This window comes from Chiloscyllium plagiosum, chromosome 19 (assembly GCF_004010195.1).
Source record: "Chiloscyllium plagiosum isolate BGI_BamShark_2017 chromosome 19, ASM401019v2, whole genome shotgun sequence".
Lineage (NCBI taxonomy): Eukaryota > Metazoa > Chordata > Chondrichthyes > Orectolobiformes > Hemiscylliidae > Chiloscyllium > Chiloscyllium plagiosum.
Genome location: NC_057728.1, coordinates 47,797,862 through 47,817,030, shown reverse-complemented (window position 1 = coordinate 47,817,030; position 19,169 = coordinate 47,797,862). Strand labels below are relative to the sequence as shown.

At 41.5% G+C, this 19,169-nt stretch overlaps 1 protein-coding gene across 5 annotated transcripts in view; it reads left to right on the top strand.

Annotated features, from left to right (window-relative positions):
* LOC122559759 (leucine-rich repeat-containing G-protein coupled receptor 5-like) overlaps window positions 1-19,169 on the top strand; it is a 166,877-nt gene that overhangs the window by 42,147 nt on the left and 105,561 nt on the right. For all 5 annotated transcript variants that reach the window (XM_043709740.1, XM_043709737.1, XM_043709736.1 and 2 more), the window contains exon 2: window positions 16,017-16,088. In XM_043709740.1, coding sequence (XP_043565675.1) covers window positions 16,027-16,088 — 62 coding nt within the window. In that variant the 5' untranslated portion in view covers window positions 16,017-16,026. The remainder of the gene's footprint in view (window positions 1-16,016; window positions 16,089-19,169) is intronic.

Genomic DNA, 19,169 nt, shown 5'->3' with positions numbered 1-19,169 from the left:
CTGAAAGACTGGGGCGACTGGGCTTGTATACCCTTGAGTTTCGAAGATTGAGAGGGGATCTGATTGAGATGTATAAGATTATTAAAGGATTGGACACTCTGGCGGCAGGAAACATGTTTCCGCTGATGGGTGAGTGCCGAACCAGAGGACACAGCTTAAAAATACGGGGTAGACCATTTAGGACAGAGATGAGGAGAAACTTCTTCACCCAGAGAGTGGTGGCTGTGTGGAATGCTCTGCCCCAGAGAGCAGTGGAGGCCCAGTCTCTGGATTCATTTAAGAAAGAGTTGGATAGAGCTCTCAAGGATAGTGGAATCAGGGGTTATGGAGATAAGGCAGGAACAGGATACTGATTAGGAATGATCAGCCATGGTTATATTGAATGGCGGTGCAGGCTCGAAGGGCTGAATGGCCTACTCCTGCACCTATTGTCTATTGTCTATTGTCTATAACCGAATTTACCATCGGCAGAAGTGCCAAAGTATAATCTCCTTCACTGACTTGCCTGTTCTTTGGCCAGAAAAAAGTGTTCTCTTTATAGAAATGTTTCTCTCCTGCACTGGACGTACAACCCAGTGATGCGATTTCGAATCCCTCCATTGTCACTTGTATTGGAATTCTGGGGAATTAGCTCTTTATCTCCTTTTCCCAAATTCTGAAACCATTCAAAGTAACTATGCTTATCGATGATAGTGGTTACATTTCATGCAGTATGTTCTAACAGTAACATGAAAGTAACAATTCTACCCTGCAAAGAAGTATAATCACCATGGATTTACGCTTGGTTGTGGCAATCAATGTAACACATGACCATATGGTCTCTCAGGAAGCCCCATTCCTCTGTGAAGGTTTGTCTGCACAATGGTTACAGACCTTCTGTGGCCAGATATTTCTAATTTGCGTTCAGAAAGTCATTGTATTTAAGCACGCTTGTGTTAGGTGGCAGAAAAGTCTGAGTTTAAATCAGGATTATTGCATTTATGCATAACCTGGTAAAGCTAGATAACCAGGACCACATGATCTATCAGGATACCATTAAAACCCACTGGTTCACTCATGGACATCATTTAGCCATCCTGCCACCTCTAACCAATTTGCTCTCCACGTGACTCTAATCCATTTGATGTCCTGATTTAAACAAGACCAGGCTTTGAAAAGTCATAGGAGTCTCTTACTTTTGAATGATGTCAGATGGCAAAAGTCCTACTCCAGTTCATGTCTCCTTTCCAATGGAAAAGAGAAACGGTTTCTGTAGTGATTGGAATGGGATCAGCCAAATTGACATCATAGAATATGAGTTCCCTGATTGGGGCTGTTAACCTGGCTGACAAACAGGAGTGTCAGGGTTTCTGTTCACTCTAGGAACTACTTCGGAGCTAGCTGGATCAGCATCATGGACTACATAGGCGTGAATAAAGGGTGACTTAGTGATAGGATATTGGTCATCACGGAGTTATTTCAGTTTCTATAAAACATCAGTTACATGTATTAAACAGAAACAATCTGCAAAGGCACATAGACCAATCAATTCTTGACCAAAAGGTGACAAATGGAGTAATAATTTGGGGGGAATGATTTTGGTAGGAAGAATGGAGTCACAAAGTATTTTACAAAAAGATAGTGACGAGTAATTATTGGGATATAAAAATATTTGTGGGTCTTAGCCCTCTGTGGAGTACACAAATCACCAGGCAGTTGACATACAGATCCATCAAAACATCTCGGAAAACAATTGCCTTCTAGTTGCATTGCAAGAGAATTGCAGTATAAAAGTAAACAAGTTCCTGCAGCAATTATATAGAGCTTTGGTAAAACAGTCTTTGGAGCAACAAATACAGCTTTGGTTTTCATCTACTTTCCTTAGATGGGGTGCAAACATGATTCAGTAGATTGATTTCTGGAATGGGAAGGATGTCCTGTGAGGGTAGATTGAGTGGATTTTGTTCACAAACTCTGGAGTTTAGAAGAATGAGAGGTAATCTCTTGAAATATGCAAAGTTCTGAGAAAACTGTGAGCAACTCTCACAGATGCTGAGAAGCTATTTCCTGTCGGCAGGAGAGGCTAGAACTAGAACTCCTAGTCTCAGGATAAGTTAGGTCTGAAATGAGAATTTTCTTCAATTGGTATTGTGAAACAGGGAAACTCTTTGTCCAAGAATCTTCAGTTTTTCAAAGTCTGGATCAATAAAACTGTTGGTAAAAATTGAAAGAAGAGAACTAGAAATAAAGCAAGAAAGTGGAACTGGCCATGATCTTGCTTAATAGCAGTGCAGGCCTGAGCAGCTGACTGGTCTATTCCACATCCATCAAAGTTTCCCCTGCACTTCCACACGTCATTTATTGTATTTGTTGCTCCCGATGCGATCTCCTCTACATTGAGGAGACTGGATGCCTTCATGCAGAGCGTTTTAGAGAACATCTCCAGGGCATCCACACCAACCATCTCAACCGCCCATGGCTGAACATTTCCACTCCCCCTCCCACTCTGCTGAGGACATGCAGATCCTGGGCCGCCTCCATTGCTACTCCCTCACCACCTGACACCTGGGGAAAGAATGCCTTATCTTTCGCCTCAGAACCCTTCAGGGCATCAATGTGGACTTCACCAGTTTCCGCATTTCCCCTCCTCCCACCTTACTCCAGTTGCAACCTTCCAGCTCAGCACCGCCCTCATGACCTGTCCCTCCTGTCAATCTTCCTTCCCACCTATCTGCTCCACCCTCGTCTCCGACCTATCACTTTACCCCCACCTCCATCCACCTATTGCACTCTTAGCTACCTTCTCCCCAGCCCCCCTGAGACTCCCAGCCTCATTCCTGATGAAGGGCTCTGGCCCGAAAGATCAATTTTCCTGCTCCTCGGATGCTGCCTGACCTGCTGTGCTTTTCCGGCAACACACTCTCAACTCTGATCTCGAGCATCTGCAGACCTCATTGTCTCCTGGTCTATTTTTGCTCCCATTTCCCCTGATCTTAGCTTGGTTTATCTGATAGATATTTACATACAGTAATCTGGACCAGTCAATTTGGATAGAAGTTTAATCTTGCAATCACCTTTTACAGCTCTTTGTCTAACCAGTACCAGAGCAGAAATTGCCAAGACTCCAGGGAGGCATGTTTTAAACTGAGAATTTCACCAAAAAGACAAAATGTAGAGTCCAATTATATAAAGCACAATGCTCCCTGCACAATCTTAAAAGCAGTGACTTCAGGCAAGACTGGCAACTGTCAATGAAGCAACAGTAACCTTACTAAGAGACACCTGAAAGCAAACAAGGGCAGTTTTCCATTAAAGACCATGCTGTTTTACGTAAGACACAAGTAGGAGCAGATTTGCAAACATCATATATTTAAAAGAGCTTGTGCATTCTTTTAACATAATTTTTAATCATAGAATATTAAATCACAACATGGAAAATTGGGTGCATCTCAAATCTTTAAACTATATTGGACCCAGGTTTTTAAGTTGAAACCTTACCTACAAGTGACAGATTCTTAGCAAATTTGAGACTCGTATGTTACCTCTGTGTGTAATATTCTACCTAACAGTTACTTAATGCGTCTCTCCATATAGCAACTCGTAACAATCAATAGCTAATACTTTGATAAAATATGCTAAGATTAGTTCAAAATGTTATTTTTGTTGTGTTTTGTGATGAGCTTTCCCACACTATCATCCCAAACTCACTACATTAACTACCTATTATGCCTCTCTTTTATTTATGACTCAAAAGTGAGCAGAAATCAAACAAAGAGAAGATATTTCTCTCTGTTGAAATACAAATTAAGTTTGCAAGTCAAGCAGCAAGTTTTGTACAGTCAACGCTGCTGTCAGTGGTTAACATTGCTGCCTCACAGAGCCAGAGACCTGGGTTCGATTCCAACCTTGGGCGATTGCCTGTGTGGAGTTTGCACATTCTCCCCGTATCTGCGTGGGTTTTCTCTGGCTGCTCCGGTTTCCTTCCACAGTCCAAAGATGTGCAGTTTAGGCGGATTGGTTATGCTAAACTGCCCCGTAGTGTCCAAGGATATGCAGATGACATGGATTGGCCATGAGAAATGCAGGGTTATGGAGATAAGGTTGAGGGTATGGTCTGTGCCTGGCTGGGATGCTCTTCGGAGGATCAGTGTGGACCTAATGGGCCGAATGACCTACTTCCACACTGTATGGATTCTATCAACCACCAACTCCCATGCCATCAGCTGGTATAGTTCAGCCACAGTGAGCCACACATTCTGTGTGTGCCAATACTGCATCTTGTCCATCCAGAACAAATGACATTGAGGACTTTGACTGCACCCACTCCAGGATTGATCCAGCTATGCAGGTCGCTATTAGCAATCGCACATCCTGGAAAGTAGCATAGACCAGGTTGAGCACTGAATGCCAGGCTGAGCCTGATAATCAGTATTCTCCACCATGGGTCTCCATGTCCCTTTCTACCTGGCATTCCCTGGACAATCCACCTTGATTGACATATACCCATCCACCACTTCAAACTGAGACTCCACTCTCTTCCATAAGATGACCCCCTGTGTCCTGTCACTACTGTTTGGTGGGTGCCTGCCATCAGCCTGGACCACAGTGGAGGTGACCAGCTAACATCCCCCCTCACCTCCTCCCCACCTCCACACCAGGCATTACATGTCTTCCCAAAGACTAAAAGCTCTTCCCATGTATATATCAAGTATCCACTCCCTCAGACCCCATGACACTGACTGCCCCAAGCAGACGACTGACCATGTCCAAACCCCTGGACTGTATATAAACATTTCCTGATGAAGGACTTTTGCCCAAAACGTTGATTTTTCTTGCTCCTTGGATGCTGCCTGACCTGCTCTGCTTTTCCAGCACCACACTAATCTTGACTGTATGTGAACGTTGCCATTGATTAACCGTAGCAGGACCTCTCGCTCCCCCCCCTCCCCCCCCCACACACACACACACACACATACACTCCCAACTGATAACAGTCCTCCACTTGACTCAGCTGAGGACTACTGCCCTTTGACTTTCAGACATAGACATTCAGTCAAAGCACGTGCAGTGTGTTTAGCCATATGGGCAGTTGGCACAAGCTATAGGAATGGTATTGACATAGCAAGATGCCATTGTACAACGTGGCCATCCTCTGAACTGATGTCTCCTGACAAGCTGCCTGGATCTGGATCTCTGCTAAACAGCAAGTCAGGACAGAAGTATAGCTTCTCAGGGGTTTAGATGCAAAAGGACAAAGTGATGTCGGACTGCTGTGAGCATTCAGGTAGGTGTTAAGTGTGTGAGCACCAAGAAAGCAAGTGAATAGTTCTGGGATACAGCACAGAAACAGACCCTTCGGTTCAACTCGTCCATGCCGACCAGATATCCTAACCTAATCTAGTCCCATTTGCCAGCACTTGGCATATATCTCTCTAAACACTTCCTATTCATATACCCATCCAGATGCCTTTTAAATGCTGTAATTTTCAGATGCCATCCAGTGGGTAGTAGAATGGGAACCCCTATGTAAATGAAGTACATTTGGTTGTAATGAGGGTAGTAATGAGTGAAAATCCCCAGTATTAGGCCTCAAATTTGCTCACTAATAAGAATGCCATCTTGCCGTTTGGCATGCTGTTGGAAACTGTGACATGTTACTTCATATGTCAAAAAAGGCCCTGCTTGATTTTGCATGCAATTCATCCAAATTTCTTGCTGTAGACAAAATCGTTCAGGGTCTGGGAAGATTCTGCTCTTTCTGTATATTTATCATTTGCAATAGCTACACTTCACAGTCAGAGTTACAGTTGGATCCTGCTTTCATTCATTTATCTTATTGGAACGGGGTGTCTCCTGTGTAAACGAAGTAGTTATTTGTTTGTATTCTTTATATAGGCTTCAATATCAAGTTCAATGAAAGAATTTTGATAACAAATTTCTTCTGTAGAATGATCTCATTCACTATACCATTTGCAACCAAGCAGAAATGTGTTTGTCTGTTCTACTGGCAAGTTGCCAATGCTGTGTTTTTTTTGTCAAAAGGTAATCTTTGATCTTTTTCCTGCTCAGTAATTGTTTGTTTGTCCTGCTCCCTCTACTGGAGCCTGGCCATACTGAATGCCAATTTTACTCCTGAAATGATTAACCATCCATGCAATACATGTCTGACTAACTCACTAAACTTTTGTTTGGTGACTGTCCAACTCTTGCCTTTGATTTTTCACATGTTTATAATAAAGGCCACATAAAAAAAATGTAGAGATGAAATCATCATTGAAATTGCAACATAAATGAAGGTCGTTCTGCTTATTGCACTTTTGCCAGTGCTAGCACTTCAGTTGCAGCTATCTATTCCCATTTCACTACATCTTTTTCAATTCTTTCATTTCAAATAATTACCAATTACCAGTTAAATTATGCTGTAGTCCCAGCCTTTATGTTTTATTTTCATTGTATTCTTCCTGTGTTTCTGGTACCAAAACCACACACAATACTCACCCAATGTCCTGGACAAAATTAACATTGCTCTCTTTCTCTTGTTTCAATGCACGTACGTCTAAACACAGATCTGTATCTCCCTTTTTAATCAACACTTACATTTATTGTTAAAAAGTATGGGCTGAAGATTTGATTGCATAAATCAGTTGTACTTTCCAAGTTGCTGTTTCATGTGCAGAATGGCATCCACACCAGGTGCATATATTTCTGGCAATAGGTGAATTGGCTGAGCTAAATTACCTGTAGTGTTAGGTGAAGGGGTAAATGTAGGGGAATGGGTCTGGGTGGGTTGCGCTTCGGCGGGTCGGTGTGGACTTGTTGGGCCGAAGGGCCTGTTTCCACACTGTATCTAATCTAAAATCTAATCTAGATGCGACAGACACCATTTAGGACAGATATCTTCTGTGAGTGCTAGGAACACGTGCCAGAGGTTTGTGGAGTAGGCAGGTTATGGTATCAGTCAGCATACAATTCTGATTTGACTCGAATGGTGCCATTTTCAACCTCAAATCTCTAGCTAACATGCTCAGCTGAACATGCCTGTAACAACAGGAAGGACCTCCCACTCTGTCCCCATCAGTACTCCTTAAGACATCAGCAACTACTTTGAGCTTAGTTGCTGATTGATTGATTTGTCCTGGCTGTTGTTGAGCTCGCAGAAGTGTTTGCTGGATTGTACTGTTGCTTAAAGTTATTGACCTCTCCAGGGAGTAGATGACATGTGGTGAAGACCTTGACTTCCAGTTTCAGAATTCTGCTGAGAGCACTTGCTCTCTGTCATTGGTGAAATAGTTTCTATCCCTCTTGGCCTACGGTATGACAGACAGAGTGCACAGAAGTGATATAGAAAACAGCCAAAGTAGATGAGGGAGAGGATTCACAAAGAGGCCATATCATAGAAACCCTACATTGCAGAAAGAGGCCATTCTGCTCATTGAATTTGCACTGGCCCACTGAAGAGCATTTCACTCAGACCCAGACCAGACCCTCACCCTATCCTCCTATCCCTGCATTTACCATGTCAAATCCACCAAGACTGCACATCCTTGCACACTATAGGGAATTCAGCATGGCCAATTCACCTAATGTGCACACCTTTGAACTGTGTAGGAAACCGGATCACCAGGCAGAAACCGATACAGACACAGGGAGAATGTGCAAAGTCCACACAGATACCACCCAAGGATGGAATCAAACCTGGGACCTTGGCATTGTGAGGCAGCAGAGCTAACCGCTGAGTCACTGTGCCACCCAAAAATCTACCAAAGGTCTTTAGGGAACAACTCTGCTATTTCCATCTGACTATGGAACAGTGCATGCGTAATCTCTATTTAACTAAGGAAATCTTCAGTAAGATCTGGCATTTATTCAGGCAGACATGTGGCCTCAGAGCATGGTGAGAACGGCATTGCCAGTGGCTGTAGAAGTGACTGTGACCTTCAACTTCTTGTTGTTGAACTCCTTCAAGCAGGGAGGAGCGAGCAGGGAGCAAGAAACAGCTCCAACATTTCACAGTTTGTCTATCCACTGTTGTGCAAGGGATGTCACTGAGGCTGTGTTTGTGAAAAGCGAGGAATCCGTTGCATTCTGTCTCTCCATGGCGAAGCAGACAGTGAGTCCCTGGCTTCACTAGAGTAATAGGTTTCTGCATGGTGCAGGGTGACATTGATTACGCAAACATTGCTCTGCTGGAGCTGAGTTCCTGAGATGGACCACAACCACAAAGCATTTCATAACCTCAGCATCCAGCTGGATTTCTCTTATACCCAGCAAATCATATTCATTCACTGTCACTATCCTGGCAGATGCCTTTATTCTGAAACTGGCCCAGTTTGCAAGCAGCATTTGAACCATCACAAGAAACTAGAGGATGATTACCAGGCAACAAAAGCTATGCACAAATAATAGAAGCAGGATGTGTTGGAGGAAGATCCGGCAATGTTAGGAAAGAGTGAAAACAGGTCTAATGTTTGGAGTTTGATATGACTTCTTCAGAATTATACGGCTCACGACTCTAATATGGAACCCATGCATACAGTGACAGTATTCATGTAATGAGAGCAACACTGACACAAAATGTCATCAAGCAGATTATTGGCCTATTTATGTGACACATTTGCTGTCTAGACTGTTTTGCAGGAGTCTTTCCAGCATTCTGGAGTAGATGGAAAAGCTGGAAAAGCACAGCAGTTCAGGCAGCATCCGAGGAGCAGGAAAATCGACGTTTCGGGCAACCAGTAGGACAGGTCATGGGGATGGTGCTGAGCTGGAAGTTTGGAACTGGGGTGAGGTGGGGGAAGGAGAAATGAGGAAACTGGTGAAGTCCACATTGATGCCCTGGGGTTGAAGTGTTCCGAGGCGGAAGATGAAGCATTCTTCCTTCAGGTGTCAGGTGGTGAGGGAGCAGCGGTGAAGGGGGCCCAGGACCTCTGTGTCCTGGGCTGAGTGGGAGGGGGAGTTGAAATGTTGGGCCACAGGGTGGTGTAGTTGGTTGGTGCAGGTCTTTCCAGCATGTCTTGCCTTATGACTAACTCTGCTCTGCTGTAATCTGCACAACCCCGTCAGCATAAGAGCACATCCTTGCCACCAGGTATATGGTGAAGAGAAGAATTAAATAAAGGAGCGCTGCCATTACAGTCTCTTTATCTGACTGAGCTATCTGTGGTCAGCTCATTACACTGTGGTACCAGTCAACACAAACCTAATTCCCCATTCAACAACAATCTGAATTTCTATCAATGACTGGTCATCATAGCCTCCTTGCTGAAATAAAAATCAGCATGAAACAAATATTCCAAAGCACGCAAGCCATCAAACAAGCCATCCATTATTCCATTCAAAAGTTAGCTGGTCACACTTGTGCATTTCTTAAGTGTTGTTCCTCCTTTATTTGGCCCAGTGTTCCCAATGAGTGCAGCATACCTGTTGGAAGGCTGTTGACTTTCAATGGAGTGGCCTGAGAGGAAGACACGTGTAGCTCCAACCCTAGAAGGTCGAGCTTCAGACTGTACCACCTCGGCTTGGAGTGTGGGGGGAGAGGGTGCTTGGGGGGGGGGGGGCGGCAGTTGTCAGTGCTTGCTGCTTGACATGTAATAACAAGGGCATTATAGAATGACAGGGTCGGGAAAATGAATCCCATCTTTGCTGTCACATCCTGCACCGATGCATTTGTAATATGTTAGAGAATAGATTATTCAACTGCTGTGACACTTGAAAGCCCCTCAAAGGCTGGTACAAGGAGCCAGAATGGCATCAATTTGTGAATTTGTGGCAACAATCTGAGTTTGCACAATTTCAGGCTGAGTTTCTGCTGTGGTGCTGAATGGATTGTGCTGAAATGAAATCTGAGACAGCAGCCAGGAGCTGCTGCATAATTGATATGTCGACATGTGTGATCACACAACTAGCTAACACTTCTGTGTTGGGAATGGCTCAAAGCTCTGTGCAGGGCTGATGTAGAACACCTCCACACTCCTTTATAGTGGAGCAGATCTGCCTATATATTTAGCATTTCTGTGCACATTGATATAGAAAATGGCCTATGACAAAGTCCTGAATTGTTAGTAAACTTTCCCTTTGTCCAGAATCGCAGAATAATTAAAATATACAGAAGGAGGCCATTCAGCTCATCATGTCTGCACCAGAACATTTTGACCCATTGCAAATCTCCTACCTTTTCCCCATAACCCCTGTGCATTGCTTCTATTTAAATAATCGCCTCGTGAGCTCTCGAATGGCTCTGTTAAACCTGCTATCACCACATTTCCAGACACTGCATCCTAGACTGTAACTACCTGCTGTGTGAAAAAGTTCTTTCTGACCTCAGATTTGCTTTTTTTGCAAATTACTGTAAACATGTGCTCATGTTTCTTGGTTCTTTTATGAGGGAACAGTTTCTCACTATCTACTCTGTCCTGGCCTGCCATGACTTTGTAGATTTCTATCAAATCTCCACTTGGCTGTTTTGCCTCCACAGAATTCAGTCCCAAATTCTATCAATCTATCCTCATAACTGAAGGTTCTTATCCCTTGAATCATTCTCATAATATAAACCTTATGTCTTAATTCAGCATAATCTCATTGCTCTTGTATTCTATGCATCTATTAATGAAGCCCTATTTTGCTCTATTAAAAGCTACCTCTAGCTGTCCTGCCATGTTCGATGACTTATGCATATATACATCAAAGTCTTTCTATTCATGCACATCCTTCAGAACAGTACCCTTTACTGGATACTATTTGGTCATGTTATATGAAAATCAATCACCTCACACTTCTCAAAATTGAAAATTGAATTTCATCTGCCATCTATCCATTGAGTTAGAGTAATGTAGAGTTGGACACTGCCCTTTTCACGGTTCACAGTTACTTCAAGTTTTCTGTTGTCTGCAAACCCCTGCTAATCAAGACCTAGATCATTCATGTATGTTAGGAGAAGAAATCACCCCAGTAACTAGGCAATGAGATTGATGTCTCACCTGTGCAAATCCCCCCTCCTTCTAATCAATCCCTCTGAAATATGAGCACAATGAGTATGGGAGTGACAGTATTTCTTCATCAATCTACTCATGCTCTTCTATCTTCATCCTCTTGTATTTTTAATAAGTGCTTGTCTAGCTAGTAGTTCTCATACATCTGAAAGGGTGGCTGTGAGAGGTCAGATTGTGATGGAGAGAACAAAGAGCACATGCTTACATCATAGTAAATCAAAAGAGATTGTGGAATGAAGGAAGAGGGAATAAGAAAGTTATGATTACTAGAGTCACCTTCGGTGATTTCAAACCCACCACTGACCGCAGATTATCATGACCATTTCAATAAGGGTGGGTACTGTCTATTCCATTGAGGTGAAAACATGCAACAACATCCTGATCCTTGTCAGTCATGCACCACTGCCCATAGTTCTGTGCCTGTAAGAAGGAGAGAAGTGTGTTGGTGACTGTAGTGCAATGAATGTGGATGACATGCACAGCCTGATGAGATAGTGAAAACTTTAATTAGAAAGGGAATCAGGTAAGTGGTTGAGCTAAGGAAAATCCCCACAGGGAAGTGAGAGTTGGGGTTGGGAGGTAGGTTTCAGTAAGACTAACTGGATTGCTCTTTGAAAGAGTCATCACAGACTTAGTGGAATGAATAGCCTCCTGTGCTGTCCAATCCTATGATTCCATAAATTGATGAAGTGATCTCACCTGTGGAATTGCATCCCTATGTGAGGCACAACTTTCAGGAAAGCAAGACCAACAGCAAGATAAAATGGGGAAACAAGTAAGATAAAGAGGTTCCTCTCAAGACCCGATCACCTTTCTGTCTGGTTCCAGTAATGGAGTATGTATTGAGTTACTGCTCAGGGTCTGTTAACAGGACATATTCAGTTGTTGCTGTATGCTAATTTAGATTTCTTTTGAGAATAGCATAATGAATGGCCAGACGCTAGGACTCACTTTCACTGAATATAATTATGTTCTATGTCAAAATAGTTCCATGTACACTGATGCCTCACAATGACCCACTATAACCCAACCTTCCCTCTGTCATTAGAGCATTATGTTGTCTATAATACTGAACAAAAGTGACCAAAAAGTAAACATTGTAAGCCAGATTTATAAGATCAACCATATCATACTCCACACAAAAATAAACAATTCACCCTTGTAATGTCTGTCTTGCTTGTGTCTTTGCCTGGCTCTCAAGCTTCCCCTTTATGCTATACTAGGAGCTCCAAATTGCAGATGGCTGTTAACTTCATCTGACAAAGAGGCAACATCCCAAACGTTTGTGATTTCAAATAAACCTGTTGGACTATAATCTGGTGTCGTCTCACTTCTGACCGTACAGGATGAGTTCAGCGACCCTAGTCCAAGACAGCCCAGTGTGGGATTGCACCATCTTGGCATGGGTGCCAGTGTAGCTGGCTGACACATAATATCAAGAGCATCTTCATGCTGCTTGACAGTGACTGCAGGCTTTCTGCCAATATGTCAAGCATCATACTGTGCACATTCATCAGTCTTTCTCTTTGGACCGCTCCATCTGGATATTCTCTTGTGTTCTCTGCAATAGAAGACATACTCAACCTTGTTTCTGCATCATCACTGTCTTCCTGCTCTTCCAAATCCTTTTTCTTTCAACATGACTTGACCAGTTTGTGATTTGTGAGTACCTCAATGAAGAAAGCCACCAAAGTAAAGTTGTTGGGGGGTAATGTGAAAGGTGTACAGAATGTCAATGGTGTAGGTCAAGTCGGGTGAGGGTGGAAAAGCAAGAGATGCAGTTTACTTACACCACCTGGAGGCAGTAAATCAGAAAAGAATTGCAGAACGAAGCAGAAGAGGATGTGAGAAGGTGGGTCAGCTGCAGATGTGTCTTCAATTATTCAAAAGCTGCCAATGGTCACAGCCTCCGTCTCCAAACATCATTAGCAGTTTGGTTTGTTGTTCAGACTATCCTTCCCCAGGCATTTCCAGCAGTTATTGCAGCCAGAATGCACATGAGAAATATCACCAGTTAGGAACTGGATTGCACGGTGTCTCAGTGATTAAAACCCGGGACCTAGGTTTAAGTCAAGCCTTGGGTAGCTGTCTATAAAGAGTTTGCACATTCTCCCAGTGTTCTGCACGGGTTTCATCTGGGTGGTCTGGTTTCTCCCAAAGCTGTGCAGGATAGGTTGATTGGCAATGCTAATTTGCCGATAGTGTCCAGGGATGTGTAGGTTAGATGGGTGGGCCAGGGTAGGATGCTCTTCATAGGGTCATTGTGGACTCAACGGGCCAAATGGCCTGCTTCCTCACTGTAGGGATTATATGATTCTATGAACCGTTATAATGTATGCCACTTCCAAAACAACTTGGAATCATAGAGTCATGGAGATGTACAGCACGGAAGCAGACCTGTCGGTCTAATTTGTCCATGCCGACCAGATATCCCAACCTAACCTAGTCCCACTTGCCAGCACCTGGCCCATCTCCATCCAAACCTTCCTATTCATACACCCTTTCAGATACCTTTTGAATGTTGCAATTGTATTAGCCCCCTCCACTTCCTCTTGTCGCTCATTCCATACATGTACCAACCTCTGTGTGGAAAGGTTGCCCTTTAGGTCTCTTTTATATCTTCCCCCCCCTCACCCTAAATCTATGCCCTCTAGTTCTGGACTCCCCCACCCCAGGGAAAAGACATTGTCTGTTTATCCTATCCATGCTTCTCATGATTCTATAAACCTCGATAAGGTCATCCCTCAGCCTCCGGCACTCCAGGGGAAACAGCCCTAACCTATTCAACCTCTTCCTGTAGCTCAAATCCTCCAACCCTGGCCACATCCTTGTAAATCTTTTCTGAATCCTTTCACATTTCACAATGTCCTTACGATGTGAAGGAGACCAGAATGGCACACACTATTCCAAAAGTGGCCTAACCGATGTCCTGCAACATGACCTCCTAACTCCTGTACCCAATACTCTGACCAATAAAAGAAAGCACTTCAACTGCAAAACAAATGCTATATTAATAAAGGCATATTACCCATTTCGGGCAGAGAGGTAATGGTATGCAACCAATAATCTTTACTTTAAAAATAGAATCCCAAGATATCAACCATTGGAACCATTTATCCAGCATCCAACTAATTTTGAAAAATCTTAAGGTTCAACAAATGCAGCCAGTAGTGATTGCAAACTGTACTTATACTTGAGGACAGTTAAGAAAATTTTACTGGAGGAAGATTTGTATATATTATTTTCAAAAACATTTTAATTAAAACTCATCTCTTTTGTGTACATGTTTCAGCTATTTAATCAGATTGAATTTTTTATATGATTTCAAGATTTGTAAACAGCTAATAAGCTGTAGAAAAAAGTATTTGAAATGTTTTCGAATATTTATCTAAATATTAAAATGCTAACTGCTTGCATGTGATCAGTGTACTGAATTCCAAGGTTTATTCTTCATTCTTAGAGGCATGTATCAGTAATAAAAGCACATAGTGTGCTTTGTAAAACTGTGGGGTCTGGCAGTGATCACTGTTATAGATAATGAAAGTTTCATTCAGTTAGATGTTGTTTTCCATTATCTTTTGATGATATTGTCAAGGATTTTTACTCGACCAGTTAAACTTTGGCATACCTTTCCTGCATTATGCAGTCAAAACATCTGACAGCTGTCTGCAGTCGGTGTGATAAAAGAATTGCAAAGTCACATTGCACAGAAGTGGAGATTCTTTTGACAGCTCTTATTAGTGAACTTCCTATAGTTTCCATGAAGGTATTTCATTCCATTGATCATAGACCACAAAAATAGCTTAGGTGGTTGATTGCACCTGCCCAAGAGAGACTTATAGCAGGACTGTTTATATTTAAAATCTTTTTGAATAGTAATTGTCCTTAGGCCATTTGTCTTTTGCAGACTATCCTGGAAGTCATTAGTATATCCAAGCAGAAAGAATTTTGAAAATTATAATAAATGTGTATAATTGATTTTATTTTAAAGTAAACAAGTTCGATGCATTTTCAGATCATATCAAAAGATAGCATGAGTACCAAACACAACAACAACTTATAGAAACAGAGCAAAACTTTGCAGTTAAAATCTTAATTTAATGACAAAGTTGATTTAGAGAAACCTCCATTTCAGTTATCATCTAAGTTCACATTTAATATGTTTCTCATGATATTTTGGTTTTGGAATGGCTATTCCAACTTTACAAGCCAATTGCATGCAAAATATGTTTTAATTGCTTTTAAATATTATGGGAATCTCATGTTTCTGAATTATTGGTCTTCTTAGTTCTATCAAAAAATCAGAATCTTTACTGTTACTGAGCCTGTGGACAAACATCCCTTTGCTCAAGAAATTGTTCCAGTCTAAAAGGGACCATATTGTTGGACAGATATTTACATTTGGCTAAATTCCCTGTGCTTATCAATGTCACCCCATAGCCTGTGATAAAGCCAAATAGATACATTGACACAGGAAATCTATTAAAAATATTAAAGTGAACAGAAATGATATTCCCCGATACAATACGTGATTTATCTCAGCATTACAAAGGAACATTATTAATACCATGTACCGAGAATAACTAAGGATGACCATCAGAAAATGTGGTGTAGAACCAGCTCACATTACAATTTTGTTTGTCACCTTATTTCATTTCCCTGCATGGAAAATAAGCATATCGTATATACACACTCACTTAAAAGGATTTGTTGAAAATACAAAAAAAATTCTCATTGTATAATTAATTGCTATCAATCATTAGTTCATTTCACAGAGTAGCATACACTCCAAAGTATTGCTGTGTAGAAGTAATTTTCAGAATATTTGTACAGTCTGAATAATATAATTGACATTCCAAACTTGATATTAAAATGAGCATCTAAGACATTCCAGAATTAAATCTTTCCCATTTGATTTTTGTTAAAACTATGTCACGTCCTCAGTTGCAGGATGTTTTCAATGTAATTATTAGTTAACAGAGTTCAATGCAAACAGCCAAATTAAAATGTTGCATCTAACGCAATCTTCACTTCATTCTTCTTTCCTAGAGATCTCAGCATGAACAATATTACTGAGCTGCCGCAGAATGGCCTTTTCAACATGTATTTCCTTGAGGAGCTGTAAGTATTACAATGCTGCTCTTAGTCTGAAGCAGAATAAATATATTGAACCTAGTTAATAATAAAAATGGTTGCCTTGGGTAACTGATTGGTGTTTGTTAAGCAAAGTTACCTGAAATAAGTAATGACATGATAAAGTGAAATGACTAACAGTAAATCAATAATCCAAATGAAAATTGGATAAAGGGATAATGCAGGAAAGTGGAGATGAGGGTAAAGATCAGCCATGATCTCACTGAATAGTGGAGCAGGCACAATAGGCTCATGGCTAACCTCTGCTCTATTAAGTTAAAATGATCCATATGGCTTCTTTACAAATAACTTATTAAACTTTTCTTTCCAAACTTGTTCCCTCCTCACTAAAGGTGCTGGGTCACAATAAACTAAACTTTTATCGGTTCTATCAGCTACCTAGGACTTCAGCGAGGTAACCATACTTCATTAGTCAATTAGATTGTGTTGTTGACAGTTTATTTTGCTATAAGAGCTGTGGGTGAGCTTGAGCCCACTCTTGTCCAATGTGCTGACACATGTAGTTCCCAATGGGATCTTGAGTTGGAATGATCATTTGCCTCACCTCTAAGCTTAATCACATTGAGATCAATTGTAGTGCTTTCAGTATCATGTAAACTGGTATCAGTTAACAGTACAGATGAAACAATAAGCCTGTAGCCTTACTAATCAGCAAGGCTCAGTACCACATTACACTGTGTAATTTATCCAGTGACCCATGAAGACTAACCTCTACAGTTTATTTTCAAGCAGATTGCTATTCACCAGCGATGTAAGGGAGCCAGCACAACATTCTGTATGTGGGCAAAGCAATCAGCCCATAGAAAAGTGCATGCTGCCTTAACCCAGAAATACAACTGCAGCTTTGAAACAAAGTGATAGAGAAGCAGTTTTCACCTCCACGCGCAGTGGGACCAAAATAAAACAGTTGCTTGTCCTGATGCCTTATTAATGAACTGTGATCATTCTGATTTTTCTGGCAGTATCAAATGTGGCAGCTAGAGTTCCTGTCAGAAATAGGTACATTGCACATTCATATAAATTGGAGTAATTTAGGGGCCCATGAACCATAGTCAGTACACGTCAGGAGACAACCAGTTATAGAAACACTGAAGAGGGATTTTCAGTCATTACATTCCCTTGGCATGTCTGGGAAGAAAAAGAATTAAATCAAGCAAGTTTCTGTTCCCAAATTTCCTTCTGTTAGGCTTGGGGAGGGGACAACTAGTAACATTTACAGGAGGCTGAGTGGATGTAGAGTGGTGAATCAGTAATGGGCCTCAGCAATTGTATCTTCTGTCATTGGACCCTGTGATTTTGAGGCCTAAATGATATTCCTGAGGGTGGATTTTTTCTGCCTGTGCCTTAAAGGCAAAAAGCTTGGGAACCTTCTGCACTATAGCTACAGAAGTGATTAATGTGAGTAAACGATGCTTGTGGTAAATGTTATATTACAGCAAGAAATAAACAAACTTCCAGCTGTGTGCACAGATATGCACAGAGAGATAGCTAGAAACTCAATGACTGGGTGGCCTCAGATTCCATCAATCTCATTTTCAGTGGCAAGATAAAAATCTTACTTGCAAAACATACAAAATTGAGAGTGCTGTATATTGATCAGAATCTAATAGCATCTACCAGACTGTGTCATGTTATATCCTTCATGAGTCCATAGGATGACACTTCTATTTTCTTTGCAGGGAAGCTCACATCACGTGAAGCTACACGGCCAAGTCAAATAGCAGCCCTGTGTCCAAGCAAAGCTAGATTAATGGTGCATATAAAAATATACTTAAGGAACTGAATGTTGGGAGTAATTATCATCTCTATACAAATTCATTCCATGAGTGGTCTGCCATTTGTCATTGACTCTAAAGTCCTAAGCGAGGTAGTGCATGAACAATAATGGAATAAAAAGCCTGAAACTATTTATCTGATTTATACACAAAAAAACTGGTGAGAGTAAGGCCTGGCAGCTGAAGTAGACGATTTAGCCAAAAAAAGATAGACTTAGAATTGCTTTAAACTGAATGCCCAATTTTCATCTTAGAATGTGGAAAATAGGTGTTTTCTAACAAAGAGTGGCTTAGTGTATCGTGGAATATAATCCAGTTGGTGGATATTTACCACAATTATAGTTTAAAACCTAAGACAGGTGTTCTAAGGAAAGCAATGAAATGGATACCAGCAAGTATTCATTCAGAAAAGCTGCTTGCTTTTATTTCATTGAACAATACATTTTGGAGCGAAACGCTTGTTAACTTCAAATAACACCTGTTCCACAAAATCACATTTAAACATAAAAAGAATTGAACTCAAACTGAATTGGTATGATCTGCAGGTACATTAATGGTAAATCTATATGCATGCATAGAGAGAAGAATTGTAAAGCAGTTCAGACCAGAGGCTAATTCAGATTTCCTTGCATTTGTACAAAATATGGAGGATGCCAGCCAGTAGTGATATGGTTTTCTGCTGCTTAGCAGAGCTCTGATACATTCTGCAAACATTTATGAGCTGTGGCCTCCAAGAATTGATCACAGATTGCTTTACAAAAAGTGATGTCAGTCTTCCATATTTTACAACCAACTCTTAAAAACGTTGCCTGAAATTTTCAGATGTTGAATGACTTGGTTTTGAGAAAATTTACTCTTAGTAAAAATGATGCTTCTAAATTTGTATTTTAACAGTCCCAGCTTGCTTTGTATATTAATGGAATGGGTGATGGAATTACAGGAATAAGGTTCCTCAAAAGATCTGAGCATACCCCATAGTGATACTTGGCAGTTCAGTTGTCACAATGACCAGGTTGAGAATGAGAAAGCTGGTCAGGATCCCTGTACCCAAAGACCGTTGGGCAACCCCAGTTGACAATGTCTGTGTAGATGCCGGAGGAAAATCATAGTAGACGCAGTTGAATTGCCAACCAAGTAGGATAACCTGGTACAATTGGTAATTAAGAATAGCTGCCCCCTACTGTCTTCTGCTTCTGCAACCTGCTCCAGCATGTTGATTTTCCAGCGGGTAGATGTGCCAGGAGACTACGCTGATTATATTGCTAGTTCGGGG